Source organism: Chamaea fasciata, unplaced genomic scaffold (assembly GCF_029207755.1).
Source record: "Chamaea fasciata isolate MVZ Bird 193981 ecotype frontalis unplaced genomic scaffold, bChaFas1.0.hap1 SCAF_1, whole genome shotgun sequence".
NCBI lineage: Eukaryota > Metazoa > Chordata > Aves > Passeriformes > Sylviidae > Chamaea > Chamaea fasciata.
In genome coordinates, this window is record NW_027094086.1 from 49,399,604 (window position 1) to 49,418,744 (window position 19,141).

The 19,141-nt window shown below is 42.5% G+C and overlaps 1 protein-coding gene across 1 annotated transcript in view; it reads left to right on the forward strand.

The window, feature by feature from the left end:
• Positions 1-15,762: 15,762 nt before the first annotated feature.
• EMILIN2 (elastin microfibril interfacer 2) overlaps positions 15,763-19,141 on the forward strand; it is a 43,557-nt gene continuing 40,178 nt past the window's right edge. Inside the window, exons 1-2 of the mRNA XM_066182875.1 lie at positions 15,763-15,890; positions 15,992-16,114. Of these exons, the coding sequence (XP_066038972.1) occupies positions 15,763-15,890; positions 15,992-16,114 (251 nt within the window). The remainder of the gene's footprint in view (positions 15,891-15,991; positions 16,115-19,141) is intronic.

The window sequence follows — 19,141 nt, forward strand, 5'->3', positions numbered from 1 at the left end:
ACCTCCTGTTAATGGGCCCATCAGGCCTTATCACATGACTCACCATCCCATTGTGAGATGCCCCGCCCAGAGGGAGGAACCAAGCATTCCAGCCTGGATATAAGCTGAGACTCTGAACACCACTATGTTCTTACCCGATGTGCTTACCCACCGGATTCCCAGAGGACCCGAGCTACCAGACCTTTCTACAGGATCACTGCTTCAGGAAGACCACCTCATCTAGACTGCTTCCATCACTCTGCTCAGGTTGTATTCTGACTCTGTCAGTGGTCTTTTGTATTATTGCATCTATTTTATTTTACTTTATTTTTTTTTTTCTATTAAATTGTATCTCTGACTTGGAGCCTCTCATTTGTTTTGCTTTCAAACCGCTACAGACTGGACAGGGTGTGTCCAGGGATTTTGACATTCCTGCCACACCAGATCATCTCCCCACAGGAACAAGCATTATTTCAGGTTCATAAATGTATGGACGTGTATGTGCATGCACATGCCAAGTTATATATGTACATGTGTACATATAGTTCCTCTATTCCATATTTCCATAGACAAGCTCTTCCACACCCACTGTGACCATGGAAAAATTCCAAGAGAGCTACTGTGTTGACTGGATGTGCTTTAGCTGCTCCTATCCCCTGTCTCTGCCTCTGTGGTAAGTCTTCTCTGCTGTGAAATGGTTCTAAGAGCAAAGCAGCCCTAGCTTTAGCAAAGCAAATTGACTTAAGAAAGGTGTGCATGTAAACTAATTGAATGCAATTTTATTTTATACCAGCCTATATATATAACTAAGGAAAATTTTCAGTTATTAGAGGCAAAAAAAAAAAAAAATAGCACTTTCAATTTGTAAATACGTAAATTCCACAAATTTTATGATATATGTTAATGGATTCTTACAACACTTGCAACCTTTTATAGGACTCAGTATTTATGAGGGCTCTAAAGAAATCTCTACTCATTACTTTGGGGGTTATTATTTTGCTCTTTATGACCACACTATTTAGGCCCTGTTTATATGGACACCATCAAGCACAGGTGAACTTTGCAAGAGAAATGGGCCACTAAGACCTTCCTTCAAAAAACTGAAAATATTTTATATAACAGCAGAACTATGTGTTTTGCAGTCTTACCTAGGAACAAAATACGATTTTTTTAAATCTAATAATATAGCCCAAGAATCTTTGTCTAAATCATATAGTATTCACCCTTTTTAGAAAATATATGTTGCTTTCTAGTTAAAAGACATTTAGCGCGCTCTCATTTCTTATTATTCACTCCCTTTGTCCCTCATCCTGTAACTTTGGTAAATCAATTAAACCATAACATGCAGCAAATATTTCAGTCAAGGCTAATTTAAAGAACAGAAAAAATATTATATTTTCCCCCAGTGTGCTTAAAGGTCTCAAAGAATGGTGAATCAACTAACTGCAGCAACCTCTGATTCATCATTTTTCACAAAAAAAAAAAAAAAAGGTAGATTAAAAACTAAGCTATTGAATTAAAAGTTGCTGCTGCTACTTTGATTAATGGAAAATGGGAATGATCCCAAAAAAATTAGAAGTTAACTTTCCCCAGTAAACAGCTAGTGAAAACAAATGTTTCATATTAAATACATCTCCTGCTTTTTACATATTTTTATAAACAAAATATAATGGAAAAATGAAATGGCAATGTCATAAAATTAGTAGCTAAACACTGCATTATAAGAAAAAGGAAGGTGGACTGTCTTACAAAGAGCCTGTCTTTGTAACTAAGGGTCTCTTGGCATGTGCATGCTCCTGTGTGGTGGTATAATATTGACCTAAGCTAACTGATTCAGAAGATACAGATCAAAGGTCCCACTCTGCTCAAACTGGAAGGGCTGGTTGAGCAAGAGGAAGATTCATGACAGCCTGAGGAATGCAGTGAAAAGAATTATTCTGAAACAATGGAGGAGGCCATTCTACAAGTTGCTCAAGAGTTTCTTCAGCAGTCCTGGGGCAATTCTAGGACAGAGACTGTTGTGTGAAAAGAGAAAGGATGGTTAGAAATCCTCTTAATACTAAGGACTTCTGGCAGAAGCAGTCATGAGAGTACATTTGGTAATGCATACCAGAGCTAACTCAGCAGTGAAGGAAGGGAAGTCAAAGCAAAACTGCTGAAGTGGAAGCACACTGAGGACTGGGTCACACGTGAGAGGCCTCACGTGCTGAAGATGAACCTGCTTCTGTTGCCAGTGGTAATTTTGGCAGATAAATAGCTTATAGAGAGCTGCCTTCAGTGTAGCAACTTCATCTTTCATCATTCATGCCTGAACTGACCTGAGGTGTACAGCACAGCTGGTGCAGTCAAACTGCTGCAGCAGCATGGCAAAAATGGGACTGGTGAGATCAGTTAGTGAGTTATGGTGTGTTGCTGTTGCAGTGTGGTGTTGCACAGACATGTGCAAGCTTGTAACTAATCATGTCCTTTACTGGCAGTTTAACCACAGTTTTGAAGTTTGTAAGTACATTCCAAGTGGACAGCTTTTGGATGCCAAAGGCAGTTTGTTATGCAGAGCTTGAAAGTAAAAAGTCCCTCTGAAAGTGGGTGGTCGGACCAAGACTGACTTATGCAGTTGGTCTCTGGATGGAGATTATCTCTACCTCCAGAATTGAGTCCATGTCAGAGCATCTGAACTGTACAAGATGTGACCATTCTTGTCCTCCTTTCTCTGGAAAAAAGACATTGGGAGGCCAGACAGTGCTGGGAGAGTGCTGTACTTGTTTTACACTGCTCAAAGCCAAAAGGGCCTTTACTTCTTTCGCTTAACTATTCCTGGAATAAGCTTCTGATGCTGGTAGAGTCTCTCTACCCTACTAATCTTTAGCACCCTCCTGTGCCAAGATAAACAATATTCAAAGATAAAAAAGAGTCCCCAGAAAAGTCAGAATGGAGGAGTGTAGTGTAGGGAAGGGGGAAGTGTGGAAGCAATAAGAGCATAAGGAATCAGACATCTTTGGCTTTGAAATTTGGGTCTGAAATTTCACATCTCCCAAAAGGAGACCTCAGAGTTTGTTAGGCCTCTGTCATTGGATGTTTCCAAGACTGAAGCAGTTTGGGATTAGACATGAACCAGCCATGGGGGCTACTGGCACATGACTTGAGATGCCCCAGAAGACTCAGAAGTGTGATAAGAGTACCCTACAACTGGATGCTGATGGCACACGGAAGATGAGCAGAAAAATGGAAACTGCTGGAGTTCCCAAAAATGGAATACCAGGTAAGTATGCAAGGAGTAGCAGGAGAGCTGAGCCGTCTATCAGGAGAGATGGACACATCTATCAATGTAAGAGGGAGAGATTTATGGCAGATTTACAGATGGTCTCACCAGTGCAACTCCTAAAGCTTCTCTCTGTTCCCACACTGACAGGTAGGTGTGGATTCAGGATTCTAGTGAATATATATTACAAAACATCTTTGCAGTGGACTTGAAACTTATACCAAATACCCTGTTCCAAAAGATTTTAAGGGTCACTTTTTCTCACCTTTGTGATCAGGTAACTTCCCTGGGTTGGTGAAAGGTCACGAAAGCAGAATTAACTTTTTTAAAAAAGGTTTGGTGGTAAAAAACCTATTTTTCCTGTGGGAAAGAAAGCATTCTGAATTTTTTAGATTTTTTATCTTCCTTGTGAGGTATTTTGGGGCTCCCAGAGCCACCTAATTCCCAGTTACTCAGCCACCCACCGAATCACAGCGTGGGAACGTGTGTTCTAGGCTATGAAGGCCTGGGTAATTTTTGATGTTAATAATTCTTAAGTATTCATATTTTCTAGAAAAATAAGCAGGCTTGGATATACACAGATATACTTCATAAGCTTTACATACAAAATGCCAAGTATTCTGGAGAATAGTTGCTCCTTATATATTCATATGCTGATTCTTAAATGCCATAAATACATTTGAAATGTTTGTGTTCAGTTTTTTTTCCCTGAACTGCTCTACTTTCCCTTATCTTAGAACTGTAATATATACCACTTCTGGTGTTAAGAAAGATTGGAAACATTATTTTAACCAAATGTGTTGAAGTGCAAATAACAAGTGAACTTTTGAACTCTCTTGCATTCTCTGAGGATCTGGAGGGGTCTCTGCCAGGCTTGGAGAAAGAGCTGAACATGGATACTTTTGTTAGAATTTTGGCAAATAGAATTATCTGGAATTAGCATGGTTTATGCAGATTCCAGCTTATCACTTCAAACTAGATTTCTCTTTAATAAGAGTTACTCAGTTTCTCTTATGAAGGGTTTCCTGTATGTAAGAGGGTAATAGTGGCCCTGTGTCAAATGCGTGATAGCATTATCGAAATAGAGGAATTTGGGGTCAAAGAGTTTGCTGGTTAGCTTTGTTGCCAAGACTGACTGTTCCAGATCCTTATAAAGACAGGCTGACACATTGGTGTGGTGTGTCAAGGACCTGATGATACGGAACATTTTCCATAACACCACTTCAGATGTGAGCCTTTCCTTTGTTGAAAAACTCTCCTGCATGTGGAGAGATTGTATGCAAAAAATAATAATGACAAATATGCCATCCTGGGGGGGAGGAGGGAAGGGGGCAAGAACTGGAAAGAAATTTGGGCTCTTTTTCCTGAGTTGGAAAAGCACAAAGCATTCAGCATTCTGCAAATAAATGTATTTTTTGGCAATACATTTATAATACAGTTAGAACTTTGGGAATCAGTTTAGTCATTGTTACCTGGTTCTCTTGTTCTCAATTTTCAGATGTTTCAACATCACAGCTATCACTTTTAAGTCTGGTCTGTCTTTGGAATATGTTTGCCACATTTTTTATGGACACTAACTGTATATCTGCCTCCACTCTTTCCAGTTCTTCTGATTCCTGGGAAAGAGGGAAATTTGTGAGAACATTCCTCAGGTTTTAGGCAGTGCCAGTTATTACTCTTGGAACACTTTGACAAAGCAACTACCCAGAGAGATACAGAAGTAGTCAAATCCTGTTCAGATTTTCATTTAGGTGAAAAATAAATAATGCCATCTCAGAAACCATAACATAGAGAACTTTCATCTGTATTATTTCCCCCCTACCTTTCCAAAAACAACTTGTCAGGTTACCTTTTCAAAAACAACTGTCTTCTATATGTACTATATACATTTAGTAAAGATTGAGATAGATTTGTGAGTAGTAAATGTAAGTTTCTCAAAAAAAATAAGGAAAACTGGACTCTAGTATAAAAAAAAAGAGCTATCAGATTATCTTTGCCAAAGGATCTGAAACTCTTTGAAGATGAAATGCTGGATGTCACTTAATAAGATTTTTTTTCCTTCCTAAAATTCAGGTTAAGTCAGCTGGTATAAATTTCTCTAGGATGTTAAACAAAGATAATTAAATAGGATTCATTGCTGTAGGCAGAGAAGCAGTAGACTTCTGTGCAAGCTACTGGCTATTTTGTACTGCTAGACATGAAGCTACTGGATTTCCACCCTCAGAACACAACATTGTGGCTCTTTCAGTATCCATTTGTGTACATGATGGTGATGAGAAGTAAATTTGATCTGCTCATCATTGACTGTTACAGCAGCAAAATCTGACTGCTTTGGATGGTATAACTCTCATTTAATAACCTGCACTCAAAGTTAAGTTTTGATAACCAAATGCTTTCTCCCTTTGTTTAATATATCAGAAAAAGATCCAAAGTTCCAATGACGACTAGAGAGCAGCTGCATATGGGTCTTATCATTTTAAACAGTCTAATCCTGTACTACACTGGATATAAGTCTTACTCATAGGCAGAAGCCATCATTTATCTAAATGTGTACAATTTTGACTGCTTCAAACATCTGTGTTTGCAGCAGCAGCAGCAGAAACCTGCAGAGGCTCTGCACCTTCAAAAGGCCCAAGCCAATCTTGTCCTTAACAGCAGTGAGGTCTGTGTAAAATGTTTTGTAACCACTTTTTGCAAATTGAAAAACAGGACCAGACCCTAGAGACAGTCTGTAGAAAAGGATTGTCTTGTTCCCACCCCTGGATGTGTGTCCAACCTATGTTGCAATGTTTGGCTGTGGACTTCTGCTTTTTTTTTTTTTTTTTTTTTTAAACTGCCTGGATACAAAAGAGTATATCCATGCAAAGGATCTAGGTTTGAATTTTAAGCTAGCTCCTCACATTTAAATCGCTAAAGCCTGGAAAAAATTATCAACACTTACGTGTCTCAGAAGAGTTTTGCAAGTCACCAAGAAATGAGTCAGGCATGAAGTGCTGTCTGTAGGTTGAGGGGGCGACTGAAATGCAAATACCCAGTTACCACAGACAGAATTGAGGGGAAAGAAGGAAAGAGTCTCACACCAGTAACTCAATCCAGATATATGACCCTTACCAGAGAAAGCTACCCCACAAGGAAAATGAAATAAAGTCATTGTAAAGCGAGGCTGATAAAAGAGTGAAGAACTCTGATTCTGTAACTGGATAAAAAAATCTAAAAATAAACAAAAAGTCATTGTTGCCTTTCAATATGCCACATAGCAAATAGTGCTTTAAGGTAATCTGTGTTGCCAACTCCTGACAGCTCCAGAGGACTGCTGAGAGTCAGAAGCAGTTGGACAAAGACAGTGAATTACTGCAAAGCTCTAAAAAAAAAAAAAAATAATCAGGAGACTGGCTTAAAAATCAGAATTGAAAATGATACCATTATATGTACTTTTCTTTTTGTTTCTGAGTCTGTAGGATGGGTTTGAGTCAAATTTTCAAATTGCTCTCTGTGAAGGAATGCCAGAACTAACCTTCTCTTGCAATACAATCTAAAACGCTCAAATCATGATGGAATTCCAGGAACTGGAACTTAAATGAAAAAGCAAAATGCAGATGCTGCAATACTAAGAAAAAAGTAAGGACAAATGAAGCATAGTAGGTAGAGAAATTCTTTTTCCTGCCTCAGTTTTTAAAGAGAACACTGATGTAAGAAAATACAACCCGTAATCTAACAATGATAAGTCATTCCTTCTCCATCGAGATTTCACTGTTGTAAAGTCTACTGAGCTGAGCAGACCTCTCTAGGAATAAAGGCCTTGGGAGCATTCCCATTTTTTCAAGGGAAAAAGGACAACTCATGCATGAAGCAGTGGAGTTTTGGCTGTCTCAGGATACACTCAGTGAAGTGGCTCTTTGTGAGTTATCTAAATCTCTCCAGTTATACACGGCTGATATTTCTAGACAGATGCTTAATGTTTCTCCTCTGGGTATGGACATCTTCTCTGTGACGAAGAACTGCCCCCATAATTTGTGTTAATCTGCAGCAGTACACTATTTTATATAATAATTTGCAGTGGTTTCCCTGACCTCCAATTAGGAAATGTCCTACTGTGCTTCAGGCAATTTATTTTCCCCTAGCACAGTTTAAAAATATGTCTACAGTCACAGCTTCTGTGATATTATTTCTCTATCAATGACAAACTTCAGGGAACAGTAGGAACGAACTGGTGAGATTTACTAATTGCATGTTTGCCTTCAAGTGGCATGTTGTTGGTAACACTGGAAAACTGTTCAAACTGAATGTGTAGACTGACAAAAAGCAAGGCAGCTTCTTAAAGATTGTCCTGTTTCTCCAAAATCAAAACTAAAAGGAGCAAAATAGTAGCCAATGTATTTCTAAACAGCAATGACAAATATAAACTCATTTCTTTCAGAAAGAGAAACACAAAGCAAAAGAAAAGACCAAAAACCCCCTGCTCCTCTTCTGCATTCTTCCCACTCCCTCCCCCTCCATCCTAACCTCAGCTGCTCTACAACACTTAGTGTGGGTGCTGTTATTACTGGAGTACAGGAATTTTCATCTGGCACAGTTTAACCACTTCCCAAATTAAAATAGGTTATCTCAGCATATGCACAATAACCTGCATCTACAGACCTTTTTCTGGCTTTAACACTGTTGGTGTAATTGGAGTGGCAAAATTCCCTGTAGAGACTAGGCCTCAGCACAAAGCTTGAGACTGTAACACTGAAGACAACAGAGCTCTGATTCTGTTCATATACTTTAGCATCACTGACAGGTACCTATAAAACAACAGGATTCCTTCCTTAATCATTTGTCATCCTAGAGCAGTGATGACTCCATGTTTTCTGTAAATGGCTAAAGGGAAGAAAGAGAAAAGCCCAACACCAAGAGGAGTAGATAGTACCAACAATTCCTGACAGAGTTCATCCTAAAGTTTAATATAAACTGTCATTAAAAAAATACTTTAAATAACATTCTACAAGCCTGAAATTCTGTGCTTGTTAAAGTAAAAGTAAATGCTGTAAATAATGCCAGATGCCCTGAACTGAGTCCATGACTGAGTTCATTCTTGAACATATGCTCCTGTACATAAATTCTTCATATCTTATGTTAACTGAAGTAAATTCTAAAACCATGAGTTCATTTTACCACTACTGCATACAGTCTTGTCCAGTGGAAGTATTAGTGTCATTTGATCCACCAGTTCTCAGGCCCCCACACAGGGAACACACCAGCAATATTCATCTTCAACTTCTTCCCCCTGTAGCCACTGCTCTTCCAAGAGGATATAAAACCATACCCTCTTTTGGCAACAGATATTTCCTTTTAACAATAAAAGACAAATTAAGGAGAATACAAGTCCACGGTTGATCAAGAACACTCGTCTGTACAGCCTGCAGCAGGAAGGATGCTGAAGTGTAAGATGTGTCTGGAAGAATCAGAGGAAATGGTGTCACCATCCTCACCAGGAGGTTTTGATCTCAGGCGGGAAAAAGGAAATTCAAGACTAATCTGGACTCATCTCATAGACAACTTAAGGATACTGCTGAAACCTCTGAGATGTTCTAAATTCGAAATATTTACCAGTTCACATAAACAGTCAGTTAACTGAAGGATATTATGATACAAAATAGAAATGTCATGGTGAGTGAATTTACATAGATATTTAAATACTCTGCACTGTCTACCAATTGTAATTAATGACATGGCTACTGCTTATTAGAAGGCATGTAGCATGTATTTAAACCTACCCAGTTTCTCCCAATACTGGAAAGAAAAAATCAACAAGGCCATTGTCTGTGGAAAACATTTCTGTACTTCCCTGTACTCCAAAGACTTTGCTACCCAAGTAATGGAATTACTTTAAAGCAGCGCGTCTGAAAACAGAATAGTTGATCTTTTTAAATAAACTATTGATCCTTGCCTGAGATTTTCAAGACGAGGCAGCAGAATGAGGCAGACAATGCACAGAGATGGCATCCAGTGATGTTATCCAGCAGAGGTTTGACTGAAACGAATCTTGGGCGCTTAATTCCTAGTTTTCACAGAGATGAGGGCTGTTGATTCCCATCGACATTGGTGGGAGTGAAGTACTTACCCACTTGGAGTATGTTGCCCTCAGGTCATTTAGATTTCTTAACTGATCAAACCAGAGCACTGCTATCACTAGTTTATTTATTTGCAGCCCTGAGGAATCCAACACACATGGTTTGCAGTCTGATTAATACACAGTTGGACACACAATTAGGACGCAATGCAAACATTTATCAAGAAAAAATTTTTGTAAAATCTGTATAATAAAGGTAATTATTAAGTAAAAAAATTGAATGTAAACCAGATAAGAATCAGAAGAAATTTAGAGAAGGTTTCCTTCATTTTTTTTCATTGGGAAATAATTAAGCCAGGAGTTATTTTTTCCAAGGAAGCAAGACTTATGTTGTGAATCACAATATTAGGTCTTACCGACAATAAAGAATTTCCGCCTCTTGTTTTCAGGAAGACCTTCTTATTTTAATTTTAAGTGGACTGACAGCATTTTTAATCAATTCCTTTAAATAAACCAACATCTATTATGCCTAAAATGAGATTATAATGTCTGCATAGAAACTTGCCCTGTTGTAGTAAGACTCACATAACTTTCTTGTTTAGTTCAAACTTCAGGAACTTCAGCAAGAGACTGACTGGATGAACTGATAAACAAGGAATTCAAGCTTCAGAATAATGTTATTTTCTATCAAGAGCAATGTAATTGTTTAAAAATCTGCTGACAACTTTGTCCCAAACACTGCAAAGCCATGTGCCACTCCCTTGCTCTCCATTCCAGCTCATCTTTAAAGTATCATGAAAGCTGAAATCTGTCACTTTCAATCAGAGAGCAGCATGTTGAGAAGGGCAGTGCATGCTGTGAAACTCTGGAAGCTGCCCTGTACCACAGGAGGAAAGGACTGCACACTAATTAATGCCCTCAGTTTTATTCTTTATTCTGAAATATTGCACTTCCATCAAAAGTGAAATATCAAAATAAGTATGACAACTCTTCATTTCATAAGAAGCAAGATTCAAATAAACTCTTTACAGCAAGGGTAAAGAGTGCATAGTTTAAGGCTCAGCCTTTTAAATACATTTCACCAATTTGCCTGCCAGTTTTTGAAGGGCCTGTGCACAGGTAGCAACTGTAGTTTTGTACAAACCAACTTTGTCTTACTGTATGTGCAGGTTAGAGAAGCAGTAGCTGTGGAAAGAACAAAAGAACATTGTGCATCTTCTCCCTTGAAGTCACCTGGCAATTTCACCAAATCAAAGATAAGCTGACACAAAACAAGTCTCTTTCCCCTGCCTCCTCTACCCTCCCACCAACATCCCATCTGCCAAGAAATACCAATCCCCTCTGATTTTATTCCAGTACTCATTAACTTCTTCACCCCTTACACATGTTAGCCGGCCTTGGGCTCTTCACTGAAAGATCTCGTGGAGCAATAAAATGTTTTCTTCTGATTGTCATCCTATATTGGATGTCCAGGCTTGCTGTGCTCAGAAAACCATGGTAACAGTGGGTGATATGATATGTCAGTCAGTCCTCTCGTATTATATAATAAGTAATATAAGAGAGCACTTATCTTTTGTATGGGAGGAGTGCAGACCTCAATCCCACTATTTCTTTAGGTGTCACAACCATTCAGTATAAAGTAGACAGGCTGTTCCACAAGTGTGGCATACTTGAGGTTTACCATGCTCCAGCACTCAGATCATTCTTCCAGGTTAATAATGTAGTTTGATCTCTTCTGTCCCACCCTGGGGCCTTGGACATGCAATGCTGTGCTGAGAGCTGCTGCCAGGGAATAGCCTTTGTTTCTTTTGTTCTCCAGCTGAAACATACCTGTGACAATAAAGAGCATCAGTTTCAACACATACACTTGATGCATGCCGCCACTAGACAATGTTTGGGCTCTTTGTACTACACTGATTTGTTTTTCTGTTTAAATAAATGAAATTGGCACGAATGTTTTTCCACAAAAAAGGAAATACCGCCAGGGAAGAAAGGCTGGAGTTGCCAGGTTGCCCACCCACACACTGAAACATCCCCAACACCACACTCCCAGTGCCTAGATAGGCAAATATGGCACTTCAGTAAGAAGATGTGGCCGAGCACTGGTCAGAACCACATGGGCTATTTCTCTGAGTGCTCCAGAGCTCCTAGAATGGTCTCTGCTACAGACCTTTTGTTGTGGAATGAACAAAATCCTTGTGGTTGTGTAACTGTTATGGATCTCCAGTTACGAGAAAACCAAAATACTCTGCCCTCCCTTCTCTCATTTATTGCTTGATTTATTCCTGACTAGTGCTGCTTGGATTTCAATCTACCTTAAAGTGTTTGTAAATAGTAATTTTATTAACATCTGTTATTTACTTTTCATTCAGTCATTAATTTTCATTCAACATTCAAAGCTAAATATGTATCTGGCAGACTTAAGTGAGGTGAATACACATTAAAAATTAAAAACTGAAACCCATTTCTTCTTGTGACAGGGAACGATTTTTTTAAAGAAATTGCAAACAAAGCCCATGCTGTCATCCAAGAGTGGGAAAGTTGCAAAACACCCATCCTAGATTCAAGTTAGAATTTTTATGTTCATGTTAAGATTAGTATGTAATGACATATAGGCCAAGTGAATGGGACAGGGCTGTATCATGTCCCTGCAGAACAGGATTCAAATGCCTCTTTCCCCATAGAGTACTTTTCCTGGTATATCCAAGCCAGCATGCGTCATACACCTCCATCCAAGCTTTCCACTTTTAGCCTGGAGTTTCCTACAGCTTCCTTTCAAACTTTTCTTTGTTCCCTAATACCAGTTTCATCTTCCCAGAGGGACACTGTGACCTGCTTTGACTCATGGACTGAGTTAACACAGCCTACTCACAGTTAGCTGTAGGCTGTCTCCTCACATCTGATGGCCAGTGAGAAGTACCTGAAACACCTTCTGTGCCACAGACAACAGTTCATTTTTTTAATTAAAGAGAAGTATTAAGACAGTACAAACGCCTCTCCGAAAACCATTCACCTCAGGTTATTTTGGCAATGTTTTGAGGCAGTGAACCTGAAGAAAAAGAACCCAGAATCCGCAAAGCAATTCATTGCTGAAATCTACAGAAAAAAAGTCGATGGATAAGGGTGGTAATTTCAGAGAAAACACCATTTCCACCCCATGCACCACACCACTACAGACACATTTCTCTCTTGAAGGTCTGCTTCAAGTAAATACTCTGGTAATGTTTTTGCAAATTTTTCTGCCCACCTGCTCTCTTCACTTTTCTGGCAGGCCCTTGCACATGGCCCTTGTTGTTTCCCCATCATTATCCTGTTATGAAGTATGAAAGTACAGTAGATCTTTGTGCTAGAAACACAGCCAGACCACTTAGTAAAGAAACAAGAACTTTAAAACATTTCAAAGGGTTTATGGACTCACATTGCTGAACTCGGTCTCCCAAAGATGTGTGCACTGAGCTCACCAGTCACTGAAGCTCTCCTCAGTGCACTCACGGACTACATGCTCCATCTGTAGGGAGGGGTGAAGGGATGCTTTCCATGTACTGTAAGAATCATCTGTCTTGGGATTACTGTGAATTTTAGAGATGAGAGGACATAGCACAGAAATACAAAATGTGAATATTTCTGTCTCCTTGAGAACGCAATTAACCCTCATACTTACACTGTGAAATAAAACCAGTTACACCCACAGAAAAAATGCAGCCATGAGCAGAGCTTGGCCTACATCTTCAGCATGCACCTGAGCTGAAGATTCTCCAGGCAAAGCCCAGTTTCTGTACTGGTCACTGTTGATATCACACTGATAGGCCCAGTGTGAATATCAGAGGAGCTGCTCTATGCACCTGCCCAAGCTCATCCATTTCTATTCAGCTCAACACTTGTAGCACAAGTCATCCTCTGCTGATACTCCTGAACCATCATGCAGCCACATTAAAACTTCACTCTCTGAAGTAGCACTTATATTCAAGTTCCCACAGAACTCTAGTTTCAGGGAGAAGATGGGACTGGTCCTATAGGATTTTGTTTTTCATTGTTATGGTTTATTTTAAATGAAAGAAACTCCAAAATGCACTGTGCTTTGCAGCGGAAGAAGTCTTAGATAGCCTTTTAAAGAAATGGCAGCAAATGCTGTCAAAGCCTTGTTTCGTAATATTTACGAAGTAGTTGATCCAGACAGTAAAGGGACAACTGTATGTCAGAAATCAGGAGAGATTTTCTTGCATAGTTCTTGAATGAAGAAACATTGAGAGTCCTGAAGTTGTAGGAAGCTCCTGACTTGTTATCTGTCTTCTCCGTGGGGTAAGCAGGGGCTCTAACAACTCTCTTTCTAATGGTGCCCCCATGTTATGTTTGGTCAGGCAATTGACTCTGGGGTTCACAGGTAAGTTGGGTGCCCTCATGGCAAATCAGGTAACATCTGCTTTGTCTTCTTTCATCAAAATACAAGCTCAGTGTTAGCATATCGAAATATACTGTTGGTTCATGCTCATTTTGTTCAAATCAGTCTAATAATTTTTGTACTATGCAGTCATTTGCAAGACAGGCATGACCTCAGTCTTTCATTATTTAATGACTTTCCCTTTGTGGGACAATGTACAGCTCTTCCATGTTGCTCATCACTTTTGGAAAAGGACCAATTTCACGAGTTCTTTGGCTGAGTGAGGAGGGGGGAAAGGAAGAAAAAGCCTTCTTCATTGCTTTTTAGGGACTGAACTCTAGTCTTGTTCTCTACAGGCTTGGGAAACTCCAGACAATTTCTGCCAGCACAAATAATGAAACCTGAATCACACGCTTCTGTGAATGCAAACAGTGGCACAGGAAGTTGTTTACCCCTTGAGAAGGTTAAAGCATAATTTCTTAAGACAGCCTCACCTTAAGTGAGGTGTAACCCTCTTCAAAGCATCTACAGAGCATTAGAAGGGTTTCAAGTGAAATGGGACAGATTGGAGCAACTTCTCATCTTTTTCCATTGCTATTTATTGCCAGTGAAGTGTTCCTATGCATCTGTAATGGCACACATTTCTCTAGGGGACAGGAAGCTTTAGTGTATATTTCCAATGAAACAGCTTCTAAAAACCAGTCTGAATGCATCATTTTGACCTCAGCATTTAAAGCTTATTTCCCTGCAGACTTGGAGGCAGAGTGAAGTTGTTGGGTGAGACTCACAGTAAAACTGGCACATGAAATTTGCCTGTTTCAGCAGGTCGGGGCAAATGATGAGGTCAGCAGGCTGCTGCCTACAGCAGATGGAAGAGCCCTGCCCTGCTGCTGGCTCTGCTTGCATGTGAGAACTAGGAAAGCCTGAGCAGCTGCTGCTGGCCATGGGATGCCTTGGGAGCGCGTGAGCAGGGTTGGGGCTGGTCAGGCTCAGCAGGAGCAGCCCATACTGTTCCCAAATCTCCCACCGAAACTATTCTCCACCCAAACATCGCTCTCACCCTTTCCCTCCTTCCCACTGGTGGGAGCAGCCTGCCCTGGCCCAGCCTCGATGCTTTGTTCAGTCCCAAAAATTCAACTCACAAAAGAGCAGAAGCTTAGGAGGATAGAGAGACACCCCTGTGGTCCTGCCCTTGGTTGGACCCATTGCTGAAAAAGAGCAGGAGCTGAGAAGGATAGAGGGAATTCCCTGCGTCCTGTCCTCGGTGGGATGACCTCACGAGGGCAGGCCACTCTGTCAAGGTGCTTGACTTGGATTTTAACAGCCAGGTGAAGCTGAATGCCCATGTCTCACTTTGCCCAGTGAACACCTCTCCTTACAAATAAAGGCTTATTGTACGTCCTTCGCTGAGGTAGCCACCAGCACCCTTCCCACGACAGTGGGCAAAATGAGCCGTCCTCGGGCCACGAAGGGAACACCGACCACCTCACGGCACCGGTGCCAGGCAGGACCACAGGGTTGCCACAAAGCAGCAAACCAGCCTCAGCCTCCTCCGCAGACACCGGGAGCTCATCACGGCTGCACCGGCCCCACCTGGAGAGCACAGTGCCCCTTCCCCGCGGTTCCCGGGCTGCCCTCCGTCCCAGCATCTCGGGACTCCGGCAGCGGGGGGGCTCTTCCCCAGCGGCCCGGCCCTCTCCTCCCATCAGCTTTCCAAGGGGAAAGACTGATTTGGGGGCTGTCGCGGCCAGCTGGGGCAGGGGCCGGGGAGCGGGGACTGCCCCGAGGGGACCAGCTGATAGCGCCCGGGCACCACATAGGGCCGGGGGCTGCCCCAGGGCTCCTGCCTGGCCGGGGGGCTGGAGCGGGGCGGAGGCCGGGGCCGGCCGGGCGGGCGGGCGAAGGGGAGCGGCGCCTTGGCCGGAGGGGGGTGCGGAGCCGCCGTGGAGGGCGGAAACGGGGTGGGGGTATTTGCGTCAGTGAGGGAGCTGAGAGCGGGCGAGGGCGGGCGGGACGTAGGGACAGACGGACGGAGGGAGTCCACGGAGAGGCACCGGCCCGCTACGCTCGCCCGCCGCCCCTGCCCGTCGCCCCATGGAGCTGTGCCCGGGGCCCGCGCCGCCCTCGGGATGGGCGCTGCCGCTCCTCCTCGCCCTGGGCGCCGCCGGGCTCAGCCAGGGCACCCCGCACCTGCCATACTCCCGGCCGGGCTCCCGCAGCAAGTGAGTACCTCCCGCCCCGGGCGCGCTGCGGGACCAGCCGGGGCCAGCCGGGCGGGCTGCGGAGCCCGGCGTGCCTGACCGGTATTGTCCTTCTCCCCCAGGAACTGGTGCGCCTACATAGTGAACAAGAACGTGAGCTGCTCGGTGCTGGACGGGACGGAAAGCTACGTCCAGGCCCAGTACAAGTGCGCCTGGAACCAGTTCCCCTGCGAGCCCACCCTGGTGTAAGTAGCGCCGGGGGCGACCTCGGCTGGGACAGCGCTTGGCCACCCAAGCGCCGGCGGGGAAGCGGCCGCTGCCGCTGGGGTGGCTCCCGGCACCCCGAAAGGCGCGGGGCCGCGGGCAGGGGGGTGCGGACCGGCCCCGGTCCCCAACGCGCCCCGAACAAAGCGCTCGCTCATTGCGGACATCAGGCTGCCGGAGCTAATTAGAGCCAGATTGAGTTGCTGCTCCGTGCTGCCGAGGGGGAGCTGCGCTGGCACACCTCGTCGGCTTGGAGAGGCGTGCAGACGGGCAGAAAGCACGCGGGCTGCTTTCCACGGGCGGCGGGACCGCGCCTATGCGCTGCTGGGAGCGCACCTGGGCCGGAGCTGCCAGCGCACAGCCGCCCTCAAAACCGGTTTGATGGTTGCTCGGAGTTGCTGGATCGGCGCGTAAAGGGAAGAGCCAGGAACGTGAGCCAGCACCTTTACAGTCTGTGTATGCATGTCTGATATCCAGCAAGGGGAACGGCCAGTGCAGATTTTATGGGGGGTAAAGTAAAGTTGCTCGTTTGATTTTAATCTTCGTGCGTGTGAGCGCGTGGTAATCTGTGGAGTGGCCTCCTACGGCAAGGTGTGCTGCAGCAGGTACAGCAGGGAACAGATGGATCTCGCTCACCTGCTGGCTAATCACAGGCAAATCTCCTTTCCTCATTTTTCTACTTCAAAAGCAGTGATATTTACGTTTCTGTTTGAAAGCTCTAAGCAGTACTTATTCTGTGAAACCATGTCAGCATCCCCACGAAGTCACTGGAAAGACACTCACAGATTTTTGTAGGGTCAGTCTTGGGGTTATGATGAAGAGTGTTTTACAATAAGGCTACAGTAACTAGGTTTTATTTTGACATGGAACAGTGCGGATGAGGCAGACACCGCTATATCCTGGGTACTACTGAAATAGAACTTCATTCGCCGGTGACGCTGCCACCCTGGGGCCCGTGACAATAGGTGTTGGGTGTTTGGCATTCAAATGTGCTGCTTTCTGTTTGTTTGGGTTGTTATTTTTGTTAAAAACTCAGATTTTCTCTATATAAACACTAGAGTTTGAGGGGAAGAAACAAAGAACTGCAGACAGCTGAGTAACAGTGTCCTGTGTAACTTCCCTTGTTTCTCTTTGGAGTCTTGAACTGGCCGTTTTGGACTTCTGACTGAGTTTATGGATGTGTAATGGGGTGTGCCCTCTATCCCGAGGAGTCTCTGTAGTGCAGCTACAGAGGCATGAGGAGGGGTTGAAACTGAGCTCTTTAAACACATAAATCACCAAGCATTAAGATAAGGAGTTTCAGAGGCGGTAAATTAGGACTTTCATGGACTAGTTGCTAGTAGATAGTGAAGAAAGTGCAAAGGCATTGCTTCTGGCTCAGGAAATTCCAACACTGAGGGTGTGAGATTGTTGGCAGGAGTAACACGGGGAAGCCCAGCTTGAGCAGGGGCTTGGACTGCACGACCTCCAGAAGTCCCGTCCTTTCCAGATTTCTCTGTGGTTCTCTGAAATGGCATTGTCTGTCCTTGTGCTTCTAAACATCTGGAGTTGGCTGTAGTCAGAGAGAGAATTTGGGGCTGAACAGACATTTGGTTTCACCAGCTGTGTCCAGTCTTATGGGGTTTTTTTGTTCTTTTGAGAATGGAATTAGATGCTTATCATAAGACTTTGTTTCCTCTGTTTGACTTTCTTTGGTGAACATCACTGTTGTTTTCTTCATAACTGTAATGGCAACAGCAAAACAACTCTTTGTTCTTAATATAAAATATTCCTTATTCTTACCATAAAATATTTTTCTTCTGTCACAGCACCAGCTGATTAACAGCAAGAGAAGGCGGAGTATCAAAATCTTGAAATTTTATTGTGCTCAAAACTGTTTAGAGGTTGTCATTTTATTTTTGTGTCGGTTGCATATACACTCTCTTAATGGCAGAGTAAGAAAGGTGCTAATCGAAAAAGTTAGAAACACATGCCTCAAACCCTGCAAATCTGTAACTCGATTCCTGTGAAAAATACTGTTTAATTCAGAAGGAGTAGTGGTCTGAATAACAAAATGTGTTTATATATGTTTGCTAGCTAATGTTCACAAACATAGGACAGGAAGGAGCTGTAAAACAACAAAGAAATGACTGTGGGGTCTTTGTGGAAATTATTCTCTTTTTTTCTCATTTATACACTTGAACAGAGAACTGAAAATTAACTAAATAGCAGATATTCATGGGAATAAAGTACAGTCCCTGTATAGTCTCCTCTTGATACCCATGGTTTATCTAAGAGCTCATTCAGCTGCAGACAGTGAGATCCAAGCCAAACAAAGAGTTCCTTAACTGTATCATGGATGTGTGTGTTTTATTAGTACTTAAGTACTATTAGGTCTATTTTTTAATCAGTCAGTGGATTTACTGTTGGTTTATATTAGTTTAAGACTAGATTTAAAGAGCCCTTCTAGTGTTTAGGTACGCATAACCTAGTCTAGGTTATGCATAACAATTGCTTAGATTGCTGTGTATAGGGGAGCTGCCTTAAAATTGCAGTGTACTCCTGAATTCCATGTGTTCTTTACAGACAAGAGAGTGTGTGTTGCAGATATGGATTATAGTCAGCCCTGATTTGATCTTTTTTTAGAAATAGAAAGCTCTGGTGCTTAAACCTAAAATCATATGCATGCATGAACCCTTTTTATCTACCCTTTAAGCCCATTAAAATATAATTTGTCTGAAGACAAAAACCCTAAAGCCCCCTGTTGGAATGACTACACTTTCATGATTGTTAACTGTAAATTCACATTGGCTGCTGGGTGTATTTCCTGTAAGGTTAAGTTGAATTTCAGGAAATTATTACACTTCACTGTTTAACTGTTTTATAGGTACTTGGGCTTGATAGTGCATTTCCCTGCTGAAAAGCTGGTGAATGCCTTGGCTGATTAAGGTGTCAGGGATGAATGAGATGAAGTGTGGCTGCTTAAGAGATAGGAAGAGAGAGAGTAGAAAGAGCAGAAATGCCCTTTG